This window comes from Notamacropus eugenii, chromosome 1 (genome assembly GCF_028372415.1).
Source record: "Notamacropus eugenii isolate mMacEug1 chromosome 1, mMacEug1.pri_v2, whole genome shotgun sequence".
Lineage (NCBI taxonomy): Eukaryota > Metazoa > Chordata > Mammalia > Diprotodontia > Macropodidae > Notamacropus > Notamacropus eugenii.
In genome coordinates, this window is record NC_092872.1 from 721209409 (window position 1) to 721234149 (window position 24741).

A 24741-nucleotide genomic window follows, 5' to 3' on the forward strand; every position below is an offset into this window, starting at 1 on the left:
TGATGTAATTGTCCATTCACTATTAATAGTGTCAAAAGCCTTGATCAGATCTGCAAACGTTGTGTACAGACCACTTTTCTGCTCCTGGCCTTTCTCCTGGAATTGTGGGGCAGCAATCACCATATCAACTGTTCTTAACCCTAAATGCCCTTTCTGAAACCTCACTGGCTCTCAGATGTATGCCTGTCTTCCAGGTGAAGGATCAGTCCATTAAAGAGTACTCTTTCAAGAATTTTACCTGCAATGACTAAGAGAGAGTTCCCCCAGTGTTTGTCACAGGACAATCTATTCCCTTTACCCTTATAGAGATGGACAGTGGAGGCATCCTTGAACTCTAGAGGATAACCTCCTCTTGCCATATAACTTGAAAAATTTCAGTCAGCTTTTGTATGAGCAATGGTCACCCTACCTTTCAAATCTCAGCTGGAATAGACTCAGCACCAGGTGCTTTGCCACGTGAAATAAGCCTAATGGCCCTCTAAACTTGTTCTTCAGCTGGAAGTTCAGCTAAGGAGGGATTGACTTCAACCTGAGGTAAATGGTCAATGGCCTCAGCATTGATTGATGATGGTCTGTTGTTCCTAATCAATGCGGCTCCATCAGCACTGAGTAGTTGTGATGCACCATAGGTTTTTGGTCCATGAATATCTTTCAGGGAATCACAAAAGCACTTTGGATTGTTACTATCAGCACAAAACTGAATTTCATCTGCCTTCTCACTGAGCCAGGAATCCTGCATTTCTCTAAGCTTTGCTTATACTTTCCTTATGATGGAATTAAATGCTGCTTTCTTAGAGGTGAATGAGCTATCCTGCTGGTACATCTTGTGGAATACTTCTTTTTCATTTAGCAGCTTCCAAGTTTCCTCATCATTTTCATCAAACCAGTCTTGGTGTTTGTGAGTGTTCTGACCCAGATGAGCAAATGCAGGGCTGTGCATCAAATCTCTGAAAGCTGCCCACCCTTTTTCTGCTCCACTGTTCCCAACTGTGTGTTGGCTCAACTTTCCCTCCAAGTCAGCAATAAACTGTTTATGTTCAGAGATGAGCTCTAGTTTGTTGAGATTAATTCTTCTGGTATTCATTTTGCCTTGGGGATGGTGCTTTTGATGAATGCACATATTTAGCTTGGAAAGGATAATTCTCCAATAAGTGCAACACTGCACCACTCATTGCCTCTGTCACTCTCACATCTTGTCTGTCTCTTCTCCTTGCATTCACCTAGTCTATTAGATGCCAATGTTTGCTGCAAGGGTGCATCCATGAAGTTTCATTGCACTGAGGTAAACAGAAGACAGCGTTGGTGATGAGAAGGTCATACAATACACAAGTCTTCAGCAGGAAATGACCACCACTGTTGCTCTTTCCACCTCCATTCCTCTCTAGGACTCCCTGTCAAGTCTGCTTTGTGAGCCTACTCTAGCATTAAAGTCACCCAGAATTATAAGCTTGTCCTCTTTTGGCACAGTGATGATAAGGGTCTCTAGGTCTTCATAAAATTTGTCTTTGACTTCATCAGGCTTTGTCGTTGTGGGAACATAGGCCCTGATGGTGGTTGCTTGGCATTTTCCTGCAAATGGCAATCACATTGTCATGAGCCTGCCATTCACTGTTTTTGGCAGGCATAGCAGCTTTTTGATTAGATTAGTTTTGATTGCAAAATGCCCGCCAGTTTCACGGCACTCCCCTTCACTGCTCCCACTCCAGAAGAAGGTGTATCTAACTTCAGTAAGGCTGCCTTCTTTTGCCAACCTTGTTTCTCTCAGGGCTGCTCTGTGGATGAGATACCTGTTAAGTTCTCTTGCAACAAGAGCAGTTCTTCCAGGTCTACTGGATTTTGTGTTATCTATTAATGTGCACACATTCCATGTGCCCATGGTGAGTAAATGTTTTGATGTTTGCAGATTTTTCCTACATATTATAATTTTTGTGTCTTTTGACTGCATAGTGGGATTCCTCACCTGCTACAGTAATCAGGATAGGGTGTTGGGTAAACAGACAGTGTTCAGGGCACTTTTTCTAGCCCCCTTCCTCACACCAGGAGTTGAGCAATGCAATCCTTAAAAGGCTACTCAGACACCCAGGGGGCTGAATTGTCCCACTGCTGCTTCCAATGAGAAACAACCCTGGTCCACCTGTGTGCAGGGTCATGACTATAGCTCCCAGTGTATCCACACCTGCTGCTTCATCATTTGCCTACTGCCAGAAGACTTTGACGTATAATAGTCAAATGGCATGGGTGATGTCTTTTGATTCATGTGTGAATTGGATTTAAGTGAGGCAGAGTTGTATGAAGTCATCAGCCTCACTCCCTCCAGAATCATCATAGTTCAGTGGCAGGACCAAGAGAAGATGGCTGGCACTGTCTCAGGAAGCAGTGATGTCTTGTCTAACTAAGCTCTAAGTACTCCATATCACCTGCTCCATCTGCCTTCATGGCCGCTGCAAAAAATTATTCTCATCCACCCATTCCACCAGAGGAAGTTTTCACATACTTGGGGTAGACACCCCCCGAACTCACCAATGGATCTGGAAACACTTAGCTACCCTCAACCTGGTTTACTAGAGTGTGACCAATGCACATGCTGCACCTTGTTGGAGCCACAGGTGAGAATTAGGTGGAACAGGTAGATACCAAAGTTGGAAAGAACCTGAAATAGGGCTCTGCAGTCATCACACCAAAGGTACTGGTCTTCCCTGAGCACACTCTACACCTACACTATGTAAATTAGTGGCAGAGGGAAGAGAGGGAAAGAGTGATTGAATCTGGAACTGAAAGGTATAGAAAAAAAAACATTAAAAAAAACCCTGTAGTAAGGGGAAATAATATTTCAGAAAATGTATACAAGGAAAATAGAGGTTCTCCACCATTCAGCATGGCACCATCCACTGACTGCAGCAAATGGAGAAATTGTGAATCTTCTTTGAATCCCATTACAATTATCTTAGGAAGATTTTGAAGGTCACCTGGAAAAGTACTGGACTCTGGCTTTCTCATGTTAGATTGCCAATCATTCATGTGCTATAGCAAAGAGCACAATTCTGATGGTCTGGCCACGTTGAAAAGCCAAAAGTATGTTTTCCTAAAAGACTCATGGAGAACACATGCAAAGTAGGCACTGACAATGTGGTCAGAAGACATAATACAAGGGCATTCCAAAGGTCTCTGAAACATTTTGTAATCAGTGGTGAGTCATCAGAGATAGTGACAAGGGACTACCCAGAATAGCTTATCAGCATCAAAGAACATGGTGCAGAATTGTAGCATGTCAAAAGAATAGTGAGATGGGCAAATGGAGAGGCCTCTCCACCCCAAATATTCATGTGGACTATTTGTTCCCAGCCTGTGGTAAAGCCTTCTGGCCTCTTTTAGTCTGATCATCCATGGTCACAAACATTGTACGTTCACCCTTACGTAGTGATGTCTTTTTAGGCTGCTTTGAACACAAAAATCCAACAACAATGAACAACTACCTTACTAAATATTTTATTAATGAAATAGTAAGTTATTGACAAATGCAAGCAATCATAAAGAGAAGGTAGAGATGCTTTGGCCATGACAGGTTATATCTAGGGCAGTCTCAAGACCCAATGTAATGACATAATTCTCCTTCACTTGGCTGAAAAGTCTCATCTCCCTTAGTTCAGTTCAGGTTATAATTAAATATCTCATGAATCGTTTTCATGTTTTATCTGGATAGAACTTTGATTCAGGCTCTGAGGTAATTAGCTAGATATTTTTCCTCCCTCTCCTTTAATCAAACATTCATTCTGCCCCTCACACCCCAGAATACACTCTACTTGCCAGCTTCTCACAAACCTGATATAATATTTAGAACATTGCTTTTATCAGTTCAAATAAGGAAGAAATTTCACATTTCTCTCTTTCTCTTCCTGAGATCTTTCAGAATCACAGATAACAACACAAAATTTGTCCCACATTCTATAGTAAGACATTCTTCAGGTTTATTCCAACTGATCATATCAAATACTTTTCTCAATTTTCAGTGACTTCTCAGTGACTATGGTTTTAAGTTTTGACTCTCTTACTCAACAAGGATATGACTCTTAGGTCAGTCCCCTTTTTGCACTTCAGTTTCCTCTTCTCACTTGATGAGGTTTGGACTGCCTGAATTCTGGAGTCATTTTTAGGTCTCAGTCTTGTGACTCTTGATGTTTTAGGAGCTGGTGACATTCCAGGATGTGTCTGTGGACTTCACCCCAGAGGAATGGGACCTCTTAGACCATCCTCAGAAGAAGTTTTACAAGGAGGTCATGCTGGAGAATGCCCAAAACCTACTCTCCTTGGGTAAGGACATTTCCCCTGGCCCCACTGCTATCAAAGGCAGTATCTTCATCCCTTATTGTGCTGGCTTTGGATCATTTATCAATTACCAGGAAGGGAAATGGGGTGTTCTTCTGTCCTTCTGCTGCCTTCTACATCAGACTAGATGGTGTGAAGATAACATGTATGTTCCCTTGTTGCTCCTGTAAGCTGTCTCTTGGCAATTCTAGGCAGTTTGAAGTCAAAGATGAGATCAGTGGTGAAGCATCTCAGTTGTAGAACTAATCCTCTGGATTATTTACCCCAAGCTCTCCCTGGACATTCATTGTTTTTGCCAGATCTCTGTAAAGTGCTCAGAAAGTATAGTTCTCTTTGTACCCTCTTCCTCTTTGGGATGGGCCAATTATTTAGGATATCCTTCTTTTTGAGAAGCATCAGTTTGAAACTCTCATCTTCTGGGTGTGCCAAGTGTCACATGTTTCTCCTTAGTCTTTCTTTAAATTGCCTCCACTATCCAGTACAGGTGGTGGAAAAGGATGGAGGGAAATGAATCTTTGTCTTCACCTGTTGTTCATCAGCTGTTGTGTAGAGTACTTCTTTACAATATTATGTTATTAGCTCATATTATTATCCCCATCTGGCATTTGGGAAAACTGAAGCAAACAGAGGTTAAGTGACTTTTCCAGAGACACACAGTTAGTAACTGTCTGAGGCTGGATTTAAACCTTGGCATTCCTCATTCTCATCCCAGGACTCTCTCCTCTGCACTACCAGCTGCCTCTTAATTTCTAGATTATGGAAAGTCTGCAATGCATCCCTCCTATGGTGAAGGTGCACCATGATTTAATTTTCTCATTCCCAGTTGGCTCCATGACCTTCTCCCCCACCTTTCCCCAAAGTTCTCAAAAATGAATGCTATGAAACCATGCTTAAGGGCTTCTGGGAACCATCCTTTGCTCCTTGCTCTCATGCCCCCTATACATGGTAGGAATCACAGACTGGCTAACAATTTGAATTTGAGTAAGCTTCATGGAGTTCCCCAAAAGGAGAATCTCACCATGAAAGGCACTCCTTGAAGAAACAGTGAAAAGGTTTTATAGGTTTCTTGGGTGGATAGGAGACAAAGCCAAAACTGATTCATCAAGCTCTAGTTTTCTGGAGGTCAGTGCTGATATGGCACATCTTTTTTTGGTTACAAGCATTAATGGAAGAAGTCAGATGTGTGTGAGCATGTTGGAGTGATTCTCAAAATGGAGCAGCTTTGTATGTATACTATTTTCCCTAAAGAAAACTCAATTTTAAGTTTTTCTCCATGTTCATTCCTTATTCCACATCCTTAGGGCTTCTAGTTCCCAGAGAATGTTTGGCTTTTTATTTGGAGGAAAGAGAAGTACCACAAAAGCTGGAACAAGAAGGCCTGAGGAGCTGCTGTACAGGTTAGTGACAGGAAAGCAGGTATATGAGAGCTGTGACTCTGGGTCTTGGGGCAGTGCAAGTGCTAGATTTAGGGGCAGGAACACCTGACTTGGAATTCTTTCTCAGAGATTTTTAGTTATCTGTCACTCACATAGAATTAATCCTAGGATATACTTTACGTAAATCATCAACCCATGTGCCCTCCTTGATCTCCAAGGCTCGATCTTTGGACCCTTCTTGGAGAACTGTTTGGCAGATTCATTGAATCTGACAGCCACTCTCAGTCTGATGAAGTGGGTAGTAGAAATTCCCAGGTGTTCCATAGTAAGAGATTCTTCAAGAACCTACAAAGAAGTCTCTGTAATCTTTACCATGCATCTGGTCAGGTCCCATCAGGTTTAGAACTAGAGAAAGTTCACTGAAATAGGAGATAAGGTGTAAAAAGGAGAGAAACAAGGCTGAGGCCAGAAGCTGCATTTGACAAATAAGACAGAAACCAGAATATAGAGATTGAGGTACAAGCTGGGGCCTGGCGTCAGTCATGGGTCCTGGCAGTCCATCAATAAGCATGGATTAAGCACCTCTAGTTTTCTAGGCACCTTATCAAGTTTTAGGAAGGGACAAGGCAGTTCCTGCTGTCAAGGAGCTGCCCATCTGTCATAGAAACATGGAAATGGTTGAGAAGAAACAACAGATCAGGAACCTTGGTTTTAATTGATCTAGGGAAAGGAGAATGTTTGGGAGCAGAAAGCTATCTAGTTCAGTGGGATACATTGGAATAAAGGGGAACTGTAGGTGTGAAATTAATAATTGTTTAAGGAGAATAGAATTGGGGAGGATTCAGAATAGAGACAAGAATGAGAAAAAATCCAGGTACACATCAGCCATATTGCAGAATCAGTTCCAGACTTTGGTGGTAAAGCAAATATTGCAAGTGAGTCACTTGACCTTTTTTTCAGTGCATATAAAAGTTATGTTTCTAATATACTGTTGTCTATTACATGCACAATACTACTTAGCTTTTTAAAAGGACATATTTTAATTTGTACATATGTCTAGTAATAAAAGCTACCTATAACCCAGCCTTCAGTGAGTCCTGATCTTCTGTCTCGTGGGGTCTCTGGTCCAGTGTTGCTGGCTGTTGACTCATCACACTTGTGATTGCTCAAGGCTGGCAGTTGCCATGGCAGTTTCTCACAATAAGGCAACAGTTAAGCTTGCCACCTACAATGACTGACTCTTCTTTTCCCTTCAACTTTCTAGGCTTATGAATTGGCCTGATTTCAATATTTTTGTGCTTCGGAGAATAAGAAGACCCAAAGGGAGGGAGAGAAAAGTCAAGCATACAAAAATAAAACATTTTTTTCTCAAAAAATGTAGAACAAAAGTAAGTGCCATGGAGAAGGCCCATCTAGTTCCATGGACAGATCATGCCCACTTTCAGGGCTGGTGGGGCAGTGTCACCTGCAGGGATACTTTTCAGGTCACTCAGTAATTCTGAGTTCATGGCCTGACGAGACGTTGTAATAAGAATGCTAGGTCTGCCAGTTTCACAGATATTTCTGCAGACCCAATATGTTTGTCTCTGAAGCTCTTTGTAAGTCAAGTTATCCTGCAAATTTGAGCTAATGGCATTTTAAGACAATCATGCTTCTGTCTTTTATGACTCTTTTCTTCACCTGGGGAAGGACCATGTAGATCAGTTTATTTTCTTGCAATGGAGGGCAAGGTTTCTAATTATATATCTGTGTACATGTGTCTCTGTGTATATGTTTTACTGTCTGTTTTTTGCAGAAGGAATGATTAGACCTGTAATGAAAGAGACTACTGAAAATCTAAGGATTTCTGCGAAGAAAACACATGAAGAAAACCTTATGAGTGATAGTCTCTGTGACATCACTGGGAGAGAAATTTGTGCTACAAATGACAGAATCCACACAGGAGAAAAACCTTATGGTTATCATCATTATGGGAAAAACATGAGTCAACAGTTGTCCCTGAAATACTGTCAAAAAATTCATACTGGAGAGAAACCACATGAGTCTCATGAATGTGGTGTACCTTTTAGTGAACACTCATCCTTCCTTTCTCCTCACGGTATTCACAGTGAGAGCAAACCCCACAAATGTAATCAGTGTGGAAAGACTGGGAGTTGCAGCTCTAGTCTTGCTGTACATCAGAGCATGGAGACTAGAGAGCAACCTTATGGGTATACCAAACTTGGAAAGGCATTCCCACAGAGCTCCAGTCTTACTCATCATCAGAGAATCCACAATGGTGAGAAGTCTTGTGAATGTAATCATCGTGGAAATGGATTCAGATTTAAAGGTCACCTTGCTGTACATCAGAAGATTCACACAAGGCAGAAACCATATGAATGTAATCAATGTGGAAAGACTTTCACAAGGAGCTCCAGTTTTGCTGCACATCAGATTATCCACACTGGAGACAAACCTTATGAATGTAATCAGTGTGGAAAGGCTTTCAGAGACAGCTCCAGTCTTGCTAAACATCAGATAATCCACACTGGAGAGAAACCCTATGAATGTAATCAATGTGGAAAGGCATTCGCAAGGAGATCAAGTCTTGTTAAACATCAGAGAATCCACACTGGAGAGAAACCTTATGAATGTAATCAATGTGGAAAGGCTTTCAGAGACAGCTCCAGTCTTGCTAAACATCAGAGAATCCACACTGGAGAGAAACCCTATGAATGCAATCAATGTGGAAAGGCTTTCAGAAGAAAGTGCCATCTTGCTGTACACCAGAGAATCCACAGTGGAGGGAAACCTTATGAATGCAATCAGTGTGGAAAAGCTTTCAGACAAAACTTCAACCTTATTCTACATCAGAGTATTCACACTGGAGAGAAACCTCATGAATGTAATCAATGTGGAAAGACTTTCACACTAAACTTACTACTTGCTGCACATCAGAGAATTCACACTGGAGAGAAACCTTATGAATGTAATCATTGTGGAAAGCTTTTTAGACTTAACTACCAACTTGCTGTGCACCAGAGAATCCACACTGGGGAGAAACCTTATGAATGTAATCAGTGTGGAAAAGCTTTCAGACAAAAGTCCTCACTTACTGCCCATCAGAGAATCCACACTGGAGAGAAACCTTATGAATGTAATCAGTGTGGAAAGCTTTTTAGACGAAACTCCCAACTTGCTGTGCACCGGAAAATCCACACTGGGGAGAAACCTTATGAATGCAATCATTGTGGAAAGGCTTTCAGAGACAGCTCCAGTCTTGCTAAACATCAGAGAATCCACACTGGAGAGAAACCCTATGAATGCAATCAATGTGGAAAGGCTTTCAGAACAAAGTGCCATCTTGCTGTACACCAGAGAATCCACAGTGTAGGGAAACCTTATGAATGCAATCAGTGTGGAAAAGCTTTCAGACAAAACTTCAAACTTATTCTACATCAGAGTATTCACACTGGAGAGAAACCTCATGAATGTAATCAATGTGGAAAGACTTTCAAACTAAACTTACTACTTGCTGCACATCAGAGAATCCACACTGGAGAGAAACCTTATGAATGTAATCAATGTGGAAAGCTTTTTAGACTTAACTACCAACTTGCTGTGCACCAGAGAATCCACACTGGGGAGAAACCTTATGAATGTAATCAGTGTGGAAAAGCTTTCAGACAAAAGTCCTCACTTACTGCCCATCAGAGAATCCACACTGGAGAGAAACCTTATGAATGTAATCAATGTGGAAAGCTTTTTAGACAAAACTCCCAACTTACTGTGCACCGGAAAATCCACACTGGGGAGAAACCTTATGAATGTAATCAGTGTCGAAAAGCTTTCAGAGAAAAGTGCCTACTTGCTGTGCACCAGAGAATCCACACTGGAGAGAAACCTTATGAATGCAATCATTGTGGAAAGGCTTTCAGATACAGCTCCAGACTTGCTCAACATCAGAGAATCCACACTGGGGAGAAACCTTATGAATGTAATCAGTGTCGAAAAGCTTTCGGACACAGGTGCCTACTTACTGTGCACCAGAGAATCCACACTAGAGAGAAACCTTATGAATGCGGTCATTGTGGAAAGGCTTTCATATACAGCTCCAGTCTTGCTCAACATCAGAGAATCCACACTGGAGAGAAACCTTATGAATGCAATCATTGTGGAAAGGCTTTCAGATACAGCTCCAGACTTGCTCAACATCAGAGAATCCACACTGGAGAGAAACCTTATGAATGCAATCATTGTGGAAAGGCTTTCAGATACAGCTCCAGACTTGCTCAACATCAGAGAATCCACACTGGAGAGAAACCTTATGAATGCAATCATTGTGGAAAGGCTTTCAGATACAGCTCCAGTCTTGCTAAACATCAGAGAATCCACACTTGAGAGAAACCTTATGAATTCAATGAATGTGGAAAAGTTTTCAGTTACAACTCCACTCTTGCTGTACATCGCAGAATCCACACTGGAGAGAAACTTTATGCATTTAGTCAATGTGGAAAAAGCTTTCAGAACTAAACTCCCTACTTGCTGCACATAACAGAATCCATAGTGGAGAGATACACAATGTCATAAAACCTTTTATATACATTATCACGTTACCATACAATTCTGCTGAAAGCAAAGTTTAAGAAACATAATTTCTGGGTAATCATTTAATTATGGCCAATTAATAATTAATAAAAACAAGGGTCATTAACTATCTCTTACAAACTAAAGATGAATCATGGAGACCTTTCAACATTTATATGCCCTTAGATAAGTGAGAGTTAACCTACAGGCCTAAATCAATCCTGATTAGTTAAAACTTAATCAGAAGGAGTATTATAATGAGATTTTGACTTATTCTAATGAGGGACTCAGTGGGGAGACATGAATCTTCACTCAGTTTTGGACAAAGAGACTTATTTCTATCCAGATCGCCATTGCCTGGGGCAGTCTGGATCAGAGAGGTCCACTTCCCCTCAGACCTGGTTTACTAAAATACAATGGGCCAGAGTCCACCTAGAATAAAATCTCTTTAAATTTTGGTCATATCTAAATTGTCAAGTTGAATAAGTCTTGCCCAAGACTTCATCTGCTCATCAGCCCTGCCCTTCAAAGACTGGCTGAATCACTTACAGTGGCCAATTTCTGAATGAGGAAATAGGAGAAAAGTTTAGTTCTCCTTCAGTAATTGTTTCTTTATATGGGAGAAATCTTCTTTTCTCTCACATCAGAGAATCCATTCTAGAGGACATATCTCATTAATATAATCAATATGAAAAGTATTAAGGCTAACATCATTCCTTATTTTCCATCAGAATTCACCTGAGATAGAAACCATATTCCTGTAATGAATGGGGAAAAACATTCAGATGGACTATTGAACTTGTTAGACACCAGAAATTTCACCTCATGAACAAGCCCTGCCTGGACTCAGGGAAGGTCTGCAGCCAGAGATCATCTCTTCCTTTACATCAAGGATTCCTAGTGGAGAGAAAACTTAGGAATGTGCTCAGTGAGGACCAGCCTTTTCCTGGACGAAGCAGGTCACTAGGCACCACATTCTTCACACTACAGGGAAGTCTTAGAAAAGCAGTAATGGTAGGAAAGTCATCACCTGAGCCTCATAAATATTTTTGTTTGTGTCCATTGGAGTAATCTTCCTGGAGATAAGACTTAAGAATTTAATGAATGGGTGTTGGTCTTTCCCTGGAGCACAGAGCTCACTAGACATTGTATATTTCATATAGTGCATGAAGCCCTAGAAAGAAACTGAATTTATCTCATAAACCCCAAAGTTGCTCATGACTTCCCTAAAATATGCCATGACCCCCTAGGATGAAGCCTGCCACTGGCTTCCTCACTTTACTGCACTCTCCCACTGTAGTGAGGGACCTTTCCTGCTTACCCTTCCAGCTATCCTAGGCTGGTAATGTGGTTCACTGCTCCAAAATTGGTTCAGAGCCATTATTGCAGGGTTGTTTTAAAGGGAATTTGGAAGAGTATAGACAAGTGATTGCCCCAGCTTGCCATCTTGGCTCCAGAAATCCTCATGCCCCTATTTTCAGGAAATACTCCCTTGATAGCTCATTTTTTCTTGAAAAGGACTCTTGTCTTTCCCATTCAGTTGTTTTCTTCTGTTTCTTTGCCAATGTCATTTAAGAAAACGATAATTCTCCTTGATATTCTCACAAATTATGAATTCATTTGAGGAAATCTCCCCTTTTCATTTCCCATTCCTCCATTCCTCAGCTATTTATAAGGCCTCATCAAACAGCCATTTTGCTTTATTCTTTTTCTTCAGGATATATTTACTTGTTGCTTCCTGTACAATATTAAGAATTTTTTTAATATGACTGTAGATAGTTTTAATTCTTTGAAAATTCCCTGTTCATATCCTTTGACCCTTAATCAACTGGGGAATGACTTGAATTCTTGCAAATTTGACTCAATTTTCTATACACTTTAGAAATGAGGCCTTTATCAGAGGCACTAGTTGTAAAAATTCTTTTTCTGCTTCCCTCCTTAGCTTTGTTGCACTGGCTTCGTCTGTGCAAAAACTTTCCAGTTTAGTGTAATTGAAATTATCCATTTTGCGTTTCATAATGTTCTCTGTCTCTTCTTTGGTCATAATTCCTCCATTCAGCATAGATCTGGCAGGTAATCTATTCCTTGCTCCCATAATTTGCTTACAGTATCACCCTTTATACCTAAACCATGTACCCTTTCGGAATTTATTTTGGTATACAGTGTCAGACACTGGTCCCTTCCCTTCCCTTCCTCTCCTCTCCTCCCTATATTTTCAGCCACCCTGGATTAGAGTGAATGTCAATAGTAACTGTTTCTCTTTTGCCTGGCAATTGTCAGGGTTTTTTTCTCGAAGTTTGATTTTTTTTTTCTTTTTCTAATTAAAGGGGCCATCCCTTATGTCAGTTCTTCAAGAGACCTATTCAATGAATGGGCACTATCTCACTCAAAGTGAGGAACTTGAAAAGGCCTTGGCCTAAAAGGGCCAGGGTCTCCCACTGCATCCTGGGTCACTTCCAGTCATCGTGATGAATATCTGTCAACTTGTTCCAGATGGCTCTGGAGGGAGAAGTGAGGCTGGTGATCTTGCACAGCCCTCCCTGTCTCAAGTCAAAGTCAACTGCAAGTCATGTCATCATTTCCCTGATGTCCCAGTCCTATTGAAAAACAAAGGACAAACACAACCAACAAGGCAGAGTGGACTCAGCATAGATCCCTGGGAGACAAAGTGGAATATGCTGGAGATTTGCTGACCTTTCAAACCCACATCAAATCTTTGCCTTGACATAGTTTCTCTTGTTGCGAACCCAGTTTCCTTTGGTGGAATCTCCATTCCAGTTCTCTGCAGCAAGGACAAAGATTAAATGTCTTTTTCTCAAGAGCTGCCCCCATTCACCTCACAGAACTGGGCTTCCTATGACCTAGGCAGGGCCAAGGAACAAAGTTGAATGGCCCACCCCAGTCATTGCCTTTTCAGTCTCTGGTTCTGGGATTGACAAGGCCTCATTGGCTGCCTGAGGCTTCCTGTGTGTGCACCTGAGTGTGTTGCAGTATGCCTCCCACCAGTCATGGGGGAGATTCTAGGACAGCAGGTAACAGGGAGAGAGGCTGGACATTTTTGTTGACTTGTAAGCAGGAGGGAAACAATCAGGAAGCAGGGAGAGGCTGAACATAAATGAGAGGATTCTGATGATAGGAGGTGTCATCTGCTGAAAAAGAGAGAATGGAATGGGGTCGCTTAGGAATGTTGGCAGGTTGACTTTGACATGAGCAGGGCTTCCTCATATGGGTCAGGCAGGGTGAAGGAGGAGACAGTGGCAGAAGGTGCCTGGAAATGGGAGATGAGGAGAAAAGAACAGGGAGCTCTCTGAGAATGACTTGCATTTTCTTCAGGAGAATATGAAGGCAGGTTCTCAACTGAGAAAGCATGGTTGACTGAGCTACTGAAAGTCTGAAGGATGAAAACATCCTGCAGAACAAAGATGCTAAGTGAGATAGTGAGTTAACAAAGGTGTAAAACATTGCCTCTCAGCACTGTAGCCCCCAGTGAGTTTATGGAGCATCAGTTTGGAGTGGACCCAGTCAGAGGGGTCTCAGGGATTTTCTTCACATTCATTAAGCAGCGTTTGTGTCTTTGTGTATTTTTTTGTCTGAATTCAGTTTTCTGGCTGTTTTCCCCATCCACTCTTAGGCACTGCTTTATCCAGATAATTAGCTTTCTTCTATCTATTTTAACCCAACTCTCTTCCCACTGGCTCTTTTCACCTCAGCCTCCACCTTCTCTCCTAGTTGTCCACCATGTCCCTGTTTTTAGAGTTTTATTTTCTGCTTTCTTTATCTCTTCCTTCTTTATTTAGTTACATAATGCCCCCTTTGACCCCTTCTTTTCTCTGTTGAAGTGAAGTCTTTCGTTCACTATCCCTTTTCCTCTATGACTTTTGATTCTTTTCTTTTTCTACACTTTTTCTTCTAAGAAAAATTCCTGAAGCTCATTCTTATTTCTCTTCCCTTTCTTTCTAGGCTGAACCATCATCCTTCAGTTCCTCTTCTGTATGTTTATTCATTACTTAAGTCCTGTGTGAGCACTCACACCTTAGAGAAAGTGTTACATTAGATGCCTTCAACAAACCCTTCACACTCAGAGATTCCTTTACTCTTATAAACGTTTTTTTCTCCCATCATTTTGCCAACTCAGAGAGGCTGAGTCATCTCACCACAGTCACACAGCTGCTCAGGGAGAGCTGATACTCAGCAAGGTCACATCCCAAGGCTTACACTCTTTCCCCAAATATCCTTGGTGTTCTCAGGCCTGTGTTCCCCAAAGTAAATGGAAGGATCCTCAGCCCTCCCTCTTCTCTCTCTGTCCCCATTTCCTCTCCCAGCATAGGCAGATATAGACATGGAAGGTGCAGAAGACAGATAGGTAATATAGACAGATGATACAAATACAGATATTCATGATATAAACACATGTGATAAAGATGAGGCCACAGTGAATGAGGGGTAGGGAGGTGACCTGAGAGTCAAGAAACCCAGCATCCAATCCTGATTCTCACCCATGCTGGCTGTGTTCTTCACCTTAACCTCTGAGTGCTAAACACAACTCCTCAGGACTCTGCTTTATAGAGAAGATTCTAAGATGCACAGGTTGATGTTTGTGTATGGGAATTGCTCCCACCAAATCACGTCTGGATGAATCAGTGCCTCTATAGATACATTGCAGACAGCAAAGTGGTGCAGTGCAAGGAAACCAGGGCCTGGATTCAGGAAGAACTAAGTTCGAATCTTGCCTCAGAGATTTACTTGATGTCATTTCAACTCTGAGTGTCTCAGTTTCCTCATCTGTAAAATGGTCAGTCCCCCCATTAGTGCTACTTTTTAGTAGCACCTCCCTTTTAGTGCAATTCTAAGGGTAAAAGGAGATAAAATTTCAATGTACTTTGCCAACATGAGGGCAATCGAAAATGTCACCCTTATAATAATAGTAATTAATATTATTATCACATCCTCCCTTAGATTATGAACCCCTCTGGAGCATGAAGCATTCCACTTTTTCATTTTTGTCCCAAGCATTTAGCATTGGTTTTTTCCCCATCTTTTTTAAATGTCCTTTGACCTGATGAATTTCCAATGCAGATCAAAGCAAACTTTTTATTCTTTGCTTTTTTTTGGGTATTTTGGTCTGTGTCTTCTTTTACAACACGACTAATCTGGAAATGGGTTTGCCTGACTGCACATGTATAACATATGTCAGATTGCTTCGCTTCTCAATGAGAGAAAAGGAATGGGAGGCAGAAAATTTGGAACTCAGAAATTCAAAAAAAAAAGTTTAAAATATCTGTTAGATGTAATTGGAAAAAATAAAATATTTTTCAAAAGCAGAACTGCTTGTTCGTGTGTTTATTCACTGTTGGCTGATGAAAGAAAAGAGGCTGGGGGCTGGGATGCCAAACAGCAGGCTCTTTTAATCCCCCAGGACAGAAGTGATTATCCAGAAATCAGTTACTCTCCAGTGTGTCTCTTACTCCGTTATTCTCACTTTCATGTCCTCACATTGGCACACAGATTGACACAGATCCGCACCTCTGGAAAGAGTCACAAGCAGGGTATGGGATGGATCACAGAAAGGGTCCTCACCTTCATGGCAAGTCTAGAATGGGAGAATGCGGACAAGGGCAGATATAACCTTTGTTTCCTCAATGCTCAGAACAAATACAGTAACGTCATCTAGTGACTGTCGAAACCCATTTTCCTCGGAAAGAGGCTCTGCTGGGCTTTTCCCAGGGGCTTAAGCTAGGATCTGTCCATGAGTCTCACCCTCCTCACTGCCTCCTTGAGTTCACACCTTCTCCAGCAGAGGGAGGTAGTGGTGCAGGTCCAGGAGCAGGGTCAGTGGAGGCACCTCTAAAGCCTCCAAGCTGTGAGCTCCTGCTGTCTCTGCCACCTGCCCAGGGTTGGAGCTCTCTCATGGCTATGGGGAATCTAGTCCAGGGACACAGAGAGAAGCCTCTCCTCATTTGCCCAAACAAGTAGTACCAGTACTAAACATGAGCTTGCCTTTGCTCTTGATGTAACACAGCTGGGGACATAAAAGAGTGAGGCTCCTCCCCCAGAGCCAGTCTCAGTCAGCGTGACTCAGTGTGGCTTACTGGGTTCCTGAGGTGAAGCTCTTACCAGTCCTGGGACTGTTTGGCATGTGGAGACCCAATGACCTTGTAGTGAGTCCTGCTCAGGGTATCAAAGCTTTCCTTCTTCCCTCCTGCCCTCCCAGGGCTCTGAGTGCTCTCTCTGCAGGTGTCTAAAGGCCAGGAAGGTCTCCCCAGGGCAGCTCCTCTGGTTACTGGTGCGCTGGGCTCAGATTAAGACCCAGTAGAGCAGTGAAGGGTTTGGAAGACCACAGGTTACAAGGGATTAAAGACTTGATGACCCCTAGGCCAGCCACACATTACAAACATTGGCAAGTCTGTGGGAAAGATGGTTTCTATCTCATGTTGACAGCCAATAATAACTCCTTACAAGTTGCTTCCAATTTCAGTAGTCTCCAGAAAATCTTCTTGTTCCTACACTTTGACTTGGACATTGACTTATTTCTGTCATCTACTTTTGTTCATTTCCTAGATTTCCAAGGAGCCATTATGATGACTGTGACTCCAGGATCCTTGTCTACATCACCAGGAGAGACAGCCAGCATCAGCTGCAAGGCCAGTGAGAGTTGAAATAAGTTTAGTATTGTCTACTTTAATTGGTACCAGCAGAAAAGCCTGGCCAAGTCCCCAGGCTCCTCATCTACTATGCTACTGCACAGGCATCTGGAGTGCATGCCCAGTTCAATGGCAGTGGGTGTGAGACAGATTTCACTCTCACCATCAGCAGCCTGGGGCCTGAGGTTGCTGCAGATTATTACTGTCTGCAGTCTAGGCTCTCCCCATTCCCACAGTGCTTCAGCCCTGAACAAAAACCTGCCCAGGCTATTCAGGAAGTTCACCTCAGAGCAGCTTCCTCTATGGTCCTGAGGACAGAGCAGCTCCTGCTCTCTGGGCAGGCTCACGTCACCCAGGGCTTCCAGGTCCCCTCCTTCTAACAGAGCCTCATCAGTCACAACCACTGTCTGCATAACCAAGGCAGAGTGAAGGTAGCACAGCCCTCTGGGAAACAAAGTGCAAAATCCAAACAGGGAAATGCTGACACTACAAGTCCATTGATCTCTTTGCCTCCACATAATGTGTTTTTTCTTCTTTGCAGCCTAAGTTTATGGTAAGGAGGCTTTGCTCTAGTTCTCTGTAGCAAATGATAGAAAGTTGGCAGTTGCCAATGTTCAGTTGTCACCCTGTGTGACCCCACTTGGGGTTTTCTTGGCAAATGTCCTGGAATGGTTTGTTATTTCCTTCTCTAGATCACTTCACAGATGAAGAAACTGAGGCAAATAGGGTTAAGTGATTAACCCAGGGTCACCAAGCTAGTAAGTGTCTAAGGTCAGATTTGAACTCAGGAATATGAGTCTTTTGGATTCCAGGCCCCCTGCTCCATCCACTGAGCCACCTGGCTGCCATGATATAGACTAGGTTCCTTTTCCTCCAGTCCTGGCCACACTGGGCTCACAGGGCAGGCTTCATTATGACCCGGGCCTGACTTCAACCCAAGGTGAATTACCTGAATCCCCAAGCCACTGCCCTGGTAGAGACTCCTCATTTCCTCCACCTGGAGATCAATGGACTTATAGGCTACCTCAGGGTAATGTGTACAAGAGGAGGTTTGGAGTGTACCTCCCAGCAGGCATGTTGAGAGTTCCTTATAGAGCTGTTGGCAGGGTCACACCCATTCACTGACTATCTCTGGGAAATGTCTCTTATTCTGTTCTCTGACCCAAGGGATCTCTTGGTGGTATGATGGCCCAAGGCCCTGTCCATTCCCTTTAGTGCCAAAAACACACAAATGTATTCACTACTACTCCTCTGCCTTCTAGTCAGCCTTTGTAAGTGAAAGGAAGAGGAGACTGGCTCAACTCCTACATTCATCTCAATGGGATTTGGGTCCCCATCCTCACAATGTTCCCAGACTCTTTTCTTCACTCTCATGGACCCAGTCCCACGAGTAGGGCTGCATGAAGTACAAGGATTTGCTTACATTGAATTTCTTTGCATGAATTTTCTTACATGTAAGTGTTTTCTTACATGGAATGAAGCCATGGGAACGTCCAAAGAAAGGTAATCTCAGCTGATATGTAAAATGAACCATGAGCAGCCAGAGAAAACAGATTTCCTCTAAGAGCAGGCCCTTGAGCTCAGCTTTAAAGAATAATATGCATTCTCAGAGGCAGAGGTGTGCAGAGTGTTATTCAGGAATAGGGTACAGCCTGGGCAAAAGTGTGGAGACAGGAAGTGAAATATCATTTGTGATTGAGAGTAAGGCAACACTTTAATTTGGATTGTAGAAGAAATAAAGGAGTGTATTATGTAATTTGTCTGGAAAGGGATGCTGAGCTTGATGGTGAAGGCTTTAAATGACAGAGTGCTTTGTATTTTATCCTAGAGACCTAAAGAAACCATTCCATTTTAATCAATCAGTTTGTTCATAAACATTTATTAAGCACCTTCCTTGTTCCAGGCACATGGGTACTTCTATGGTCAGATGTCTGCTCCAGTTGAAGGACCAGAGACACTCACGTCCTGACCTTGTATTTCATTTGATATATAGATACTTTTAGAGGCCTGGAAGGAACTGCCCTTTTGTCCACTGGTCAAGTAAAATGAAAACCTTTTCTAAATTACCAAATAAGGAGGAAGGAAGGAGGAAGAGTGCAGGAAGCAGCAGAATTAGGAAGAAGAGTCTTAACTCTGAAGGTACCATCACAGCAGGAGGCTGAAATGGGGGTAGAGGGCTGAGGCTCCAGCAGCCAAATGGCTTTCCATCAGTTGGCCATCCATTACCCAGTCCAGCATCCCATCATCTAGAGCTAGACACCCCAAATTCTTGTACTACTTTATAGAACAAAGCTTCCTTCCCTAGAAAGGTGTTTGAGATAGTTTGTGCGTGTATCAGTGTCCCTTACATTCCCTGGGATTGACGTCTCAGACCCAGCCATAATACCCACAGACGGGAATTTCCTTCTCTCTACCTCTATGTGATTCTTCATGGAAATTCCTGTCACCGATTTTGTAAATTCAAAAGAAGGGCAACATTTTGAGTCTTACATTCAAACCTCAGATCATCAACCTGCCAAGTACACCATGCAGTAAAACTGATTCCATTGAGAAATCTCCCCATCTCCATCTTCCAACTGTGGGGTAGACCCAATGCTAGAACTTCATGGAGACAGTTAAGAGTAAGGATTGTAGGCAAAGAGGCCCGGTTGATTGCCCTGGCTATGGCTCCCTACTTTAGTACCGACATTGCCTCACAATGTCCTCTTCTAGCCATATGCTCAATAGGGGACCAGTGCCGTGATACAGAGCCTTACACTTTAGTATTCATCCAGCGATTCCCTTACCTGGAGAGTTCCCTATAGGCCTACAATAAAAATTACATTCCTTTTTCTGTCATTCCTTAGTAAACTTCATTTATCCCCTCAGAACACAGGACCACCTTGTTGGTAGAATTTCCTCAGGGTCCTTGCTAGGGACAGCCAGAATAAAGGAGCATAGGTTACAGACAGGCAGTAAACTGTGGTTTATTTATCCACTCAATAGTGTGACACTCTCTACATAAAAGTACGTCTCAGGGTTCCACAGAGGACAATAGAGACAGTCTCTCCTCCTGGGCAACGTGACCCACATTGTGAGTGGGATCTATGAGGTCTTGTTGGCAGTCTTATAAAGTTTTGGGTAAGATCAGGTTGGGGAACAGAGATAGGGAAAAGTATATTTGAGTGTGTATATATGTATATGTATATATGTATATGTATGTGTATATATACAATATGTGTGTGTATATACACATATACATACACATATAAATAGAGATAGATATATGTGTGTATGTATTTAAAATTATTCTAATATCAATATTATATTAATTAATATCAATATTAATAATTTAATAGTATTTTCCCCCAATTATACATCCAGACTATTTTCAGCATTCTGTTTTACAAGATTTTGAGTTCCACATTTCTCTCTCTTCTTCATGCCTTCCCCTCTTCCTAAAATGGGAAACCATTTGATATTGGTTATACATGTGCTATCATGTAACACATTTCCATATTAATCACAGTTGTGAAAGAAGGAACAGGTCAAAGGGGAAAAATACAAAAAGAAAAAGAATAAAATAAGTGAAAGAAGTATTCTTGGATCTGCACTCAGAGTCCATCAGTTCTTTATCTGGTTGCAAACAGGATTTTCCTTGTGGAGTCCTTTGTAATTGCCTTAGATCACTGTGCTGATGATCACTGTGTGGCTGAGAAGAGCTGACATTCATAGTTGGAAATCACACAATTTTGCTGACGTGTATTTTCGTGGTTCTGCTCATTTCACTTTGTATCAGTTTCTACAAGTCTTTCAGGTTTTTCTGAAATCTGACTGTTCATCATTTCTTATTGTAATTGTATTCCACTACATTCATACACCACAGGTTTTTCATCCATTCCCCTGTTGATGGACACCTAAATTTCCAATATTTTGCCAACCATAAAAAGGGTTGCTGTAAAGATTTTGACACATGTATGTCCTTTTCCCTTTTTTGTGATCTCTTTGGAATACAGACCTAGTAGTGATATTGCTAGAACAAAGGGTATGCACAGGTTGGTTGCCTTGGGAAATAGTTTCAAATTATTGTTCGGAAGGGTTGGATCGGTTCACAACTCCACCAACAGTAGTTAGTATTCCTTTTATGTTGGCCACCCATCTATGGGCTACTCTTTCTATCTCAACACTTGCTTAAAAGTGTCTCAGGAACTTTATATCAGCCACTTGTACCAATTGTTCTGAGGGAGCATTTCCTACTTGCACCTTTGGCTGCATCCTGTCCCCTACTCTCCCAGTAGGTTTCCCCTTTCTAAATTTTACTCCTAAGTTAAGGCACAATGCCACAGCTCCTTCTAGTTCAGTACTCTTATTGATCTCTTAAAGTCACCCCTCTGAAATGGGAGCTTAATGTGTAACCATTGTGATCCTTGGGGCACCTAAACTCAGACCAAAGTAACTTAGTGCCCCCAAATCATCTTCTTCATGTGAATCCTGGCTTCTTTCTATACTTGCCCCTACTCTTATTCCTCTACTGGCTATAATCCTTCGGTGCCTGTTTGGTCTTTGTTTGCTTAACCCCCTTGCCAGGTTTATCTCCTCCAGGTCTGAGCCATCAACTTCCAGATGACAGCTCAACCTGAGACTAAATCCAAGGTCTCCAGCCCACTGGACCTGGCACTGCCCAGGTTCTGAAGTCTGACCCCTTGAACAGGACCCAGAGAGGCAGGGACAGCTCCATGTGCCTTGGCAGCAGGAAGCAGTTTTAGATGCTGAGACCTTCACCCCCTATCACAAAAGAATTTGGGTCCCATCTGTTTGAGGGGGCAATGATGGGGTACAAGCCTAAGCTGAGGCCTGTGTCCCTTGGACCAGGAGGGTTTTGGTTCCAATTGTCTGAAGAACCTTGGAAAGCCTGGCCTTGGGGGCTCCTAGGATTTCCCTTACTTGTTTTACTTTGATCCTATTACCAACCACTTAGGTAGCATTCTTTTGAGGTCCTAGTCACCCAGGCAGGATTGTGGATTGTCTGGACCACTCCCATCAGGATCCTCCCTGGGTTTGATCTACATTGCAGGCTGACATGCCCTATCAAGAACATCCCTGGGACCCCAGACTCCTTGGGGACACCTGGATTCTTTCCTGAGTCTTTCTCTGTATTTAAGTTCCATCTTGTCTCCATGAAGGTACTCAGATTCACTCCAGCTCAGACTGTCTAGCTGAGATTCTATCTGGCCTGCTTGTGAATATAATCGTTACAAATGCTTAGGCTCCTTTAAGAGTCAACCCAGTATGGCAAATCTTTAATAAACTGTGTTTTTCTTTGGCTTTAAAAAGGCTTGTGTCAAATTCATTTGAGCATTCCCTGGCGTGTTGGTATTTTGGGGTCCCCACATCACCTGAAACCTCAACAGAGCTATAACCAAGTGGCACTGATTGGGTGCTTGGGTGCATGTGCTTGGACCCCAATTCTAAAACCACATTTCTCTTTAAAAATCACATTTCTCCCTAGCCTCAAAACACTATGTCAGGCAGTTTCTGCCCAGCCCAAGGGCATAGCCTGCCCCAGCAGGAACCATCATCTCCTTTCCTCCCACAATAGCCAGTGTCACCTATAGAATTTACCAATTACAGTCAGCTGCATACTGACTGAAGCTGTGCACTGGATCCTAACGACATTTACCACTCACTGACCAATCACATGTATCTTCTACTTAGATGGATGTGTACTCCCTTTCCATTAATCTTGTCTAACAAGACATTGATGAGAGAAGCCGGGGTTTTTCCTGGTCAGCCCTGACTGGTGCTTGACTTAGTGAAGGTTCAGACCTAAAAGCACACTTCCATACAGCCCCGCCTTGGCTATTTCCCGATGAATTTTGGGTAAAATATCTGCACAGTAGATATCAGAAGGGCACTAGCCCGTCACCCTCTGTGCATCTGCACCTGGTAGTCCTCAGGTCTTGGCAATAGCGGGGTGCTGAGATGTGAAGGCCCATCCCATTCTACTGCAGTGGATGGTCAGCCAGATGGTCAGCAGGCTTCACTTCTGAGAGACCATCTCTCCCAGCAGCGGCATAAACCATGTTACAATGGGAACACAGGAAACAAAACTGCCAGTCAAATAACACCCATTCAGACGATTCTCTTAGGTAGAGCACCCACTTGATCAATTTATGCGTTTGACCCTCCAGGCTGGTCACAGTCAGGGAGGAGCAAAGGGTAATCCTGATCCGGTTACACTGAATTCTTATTCTTCCAGCTCCTAAACGCGTGCCCTTCAAAGCCGAACCTTAGGCCTACTTCTCCTGAAGGTGGATCTGCCCTGAGCGGGTCGAACGTCCCAATTACCCAGCTGGGATCCGACTCCAAACGAGCCCCATTCTAATTCAGACTAGGACAACGTGCTCATCAGACGGCCCGCAGTCAGTGCACAAGCCCCGCCCTCAGTCAGCCCGGTTGGGCCGGGAATGCCCAGCTTCCCTGGACTGCGCAGCTCGCCTCTGCCTGGTTCTCCCGCTCCCGGCTCCTGAAGTCCTGAATCTTTCCTCCAATAAGAAATCAGGAGGAGGATGGGGGAGGAGGAGCCCTCAGAGACGCCCAGCCCGGTGCGGGTGGGGGAGGGGCGGCTCACGTGGACCGGGAGCTCTGGGGTGGAGTTTGGAGGCCTGGGCGGAGTCTAGGGCGGAAGAGGGATGGTCCAGGTGGAGGAGGGCGGGTCCTGAGGGCCTGAGCCTGGGTGTGATTGGAGGAACGGGGCCTCCGAGCTGGGCGGAGCCTCCCGGAGTGGGCGGGCTGAAAACCGGAACTGGTGCGGAGATCGCTCTTCCTTCTTCCCTGGAGCTGGTATCCTTCTGCCTTCTGCTGTCTTCCCTCCGCTCCCGGATCACGCTGTCTTCTCTTGGACCCGAGATCTCTGCCTTCTGGCGGCCATCTCTGGGTGCAGGTGCCAGGTGGGTCGGAGCCAGCCCCTCCCAGACCTCCCCCTCTGACCCTGTGCTGAGTCTAGCTCCCCCCCAGCCTGGTCCCTGGACGAGCTTCCTCCTGCTCCTTTCCGGACTCCCGATCGCTTCTCAAGAGTCTGGGGCTGCCCCCTCAACCCCCGGATTTAAGACTCTGTCACCTTCTCACAGAATTCACACCTCCCCGTCAGGGACCCAGGAATCCTGCCTTGAGTGAAATAAAAGGGGAAGGCTTGAGTGACCCTGAAACGCCCGCGTGAAGGCCTGGATCTGCCTCCAAGAGCTGGGCCCCTCAGGCCTTGTATCATTCAGAGACAAGGCTGATTGAGAGAGGAGGGTGAGACTGTTTTTTAATTTGTCCCTTTGGTCTGGTCAACACTGACTTTCATAGAGAAAAAGAAAGGATGGTGGGAAGATTTGGGATGGGATTGAGGGGTGGCAGGCTGCCTGTGGTGATCCTGAGGTGAAGAAGAAGGGGCCTGGGATGACTCCAGGGTAACCCAGTAAGAAGGGTTGGGCTGGGTGGGGACCAGCATGGCTGGGGATTGAAAGGTTTGTTCAGTGTCTAGGTGGGGGTGGGGGAAAGGTCAGGAGCTGGATTGTTCTTTCTACTCATGTCCTGGACCCAATCAGAGGGAAATCTCTGATTCAGGAGCCATTGACTGCTCTTGTTCCACGTGGGATCCCAAGCATCTTCTGCCCCTTGTTATCTGAATAAGAATGTGGGAAAGGAAGGGGAAAGAATAGTAGTAGGAGATGGTGGGACCATCTTTTCCAAGCAGGACCCCTACCTCTAGGCTTTATTCTCTGTCCTGAGGACAGGGCCTCACCCCCTGTAACTTCCTGTACTCCAGCCTCCTGCCCCGGGATCCCTCTGTCTCTCAAGCTCAGTCTGCA

The 24741-nt window shown here is 43.6% G+C and overlaps 1 protein-coding gene across 1 annotated transcript in view; it reads left to right on the forward strand.

Annotated features, from left to right (window-relative positions):
- The first annotated feature begins 4185 nt into the window (after positions 1-4185).
- LOC140522099 (uncharacterized) overlaps positions 4186-24741 on the forward strand; it is a 36410-nt gene continuing 15854 nt past the window's right edge. Inside the window, exons 1-3 of the mRNA XM_072637140.1 lie at positions 4186-4308; positions 5625-5720; positions 7495-10059. Coding sequence (XP_072493241.1) covers positions 4275-4308; positions 5625-5720; positions 7495-10059 — 2695 coding nt within the window. The 5' untranslated portion in view covers positions 4186-4274. The remainder of the gene's footprint in view (positions 4309-5624; positions 5721-7494; positions 10060-24741) is intronic.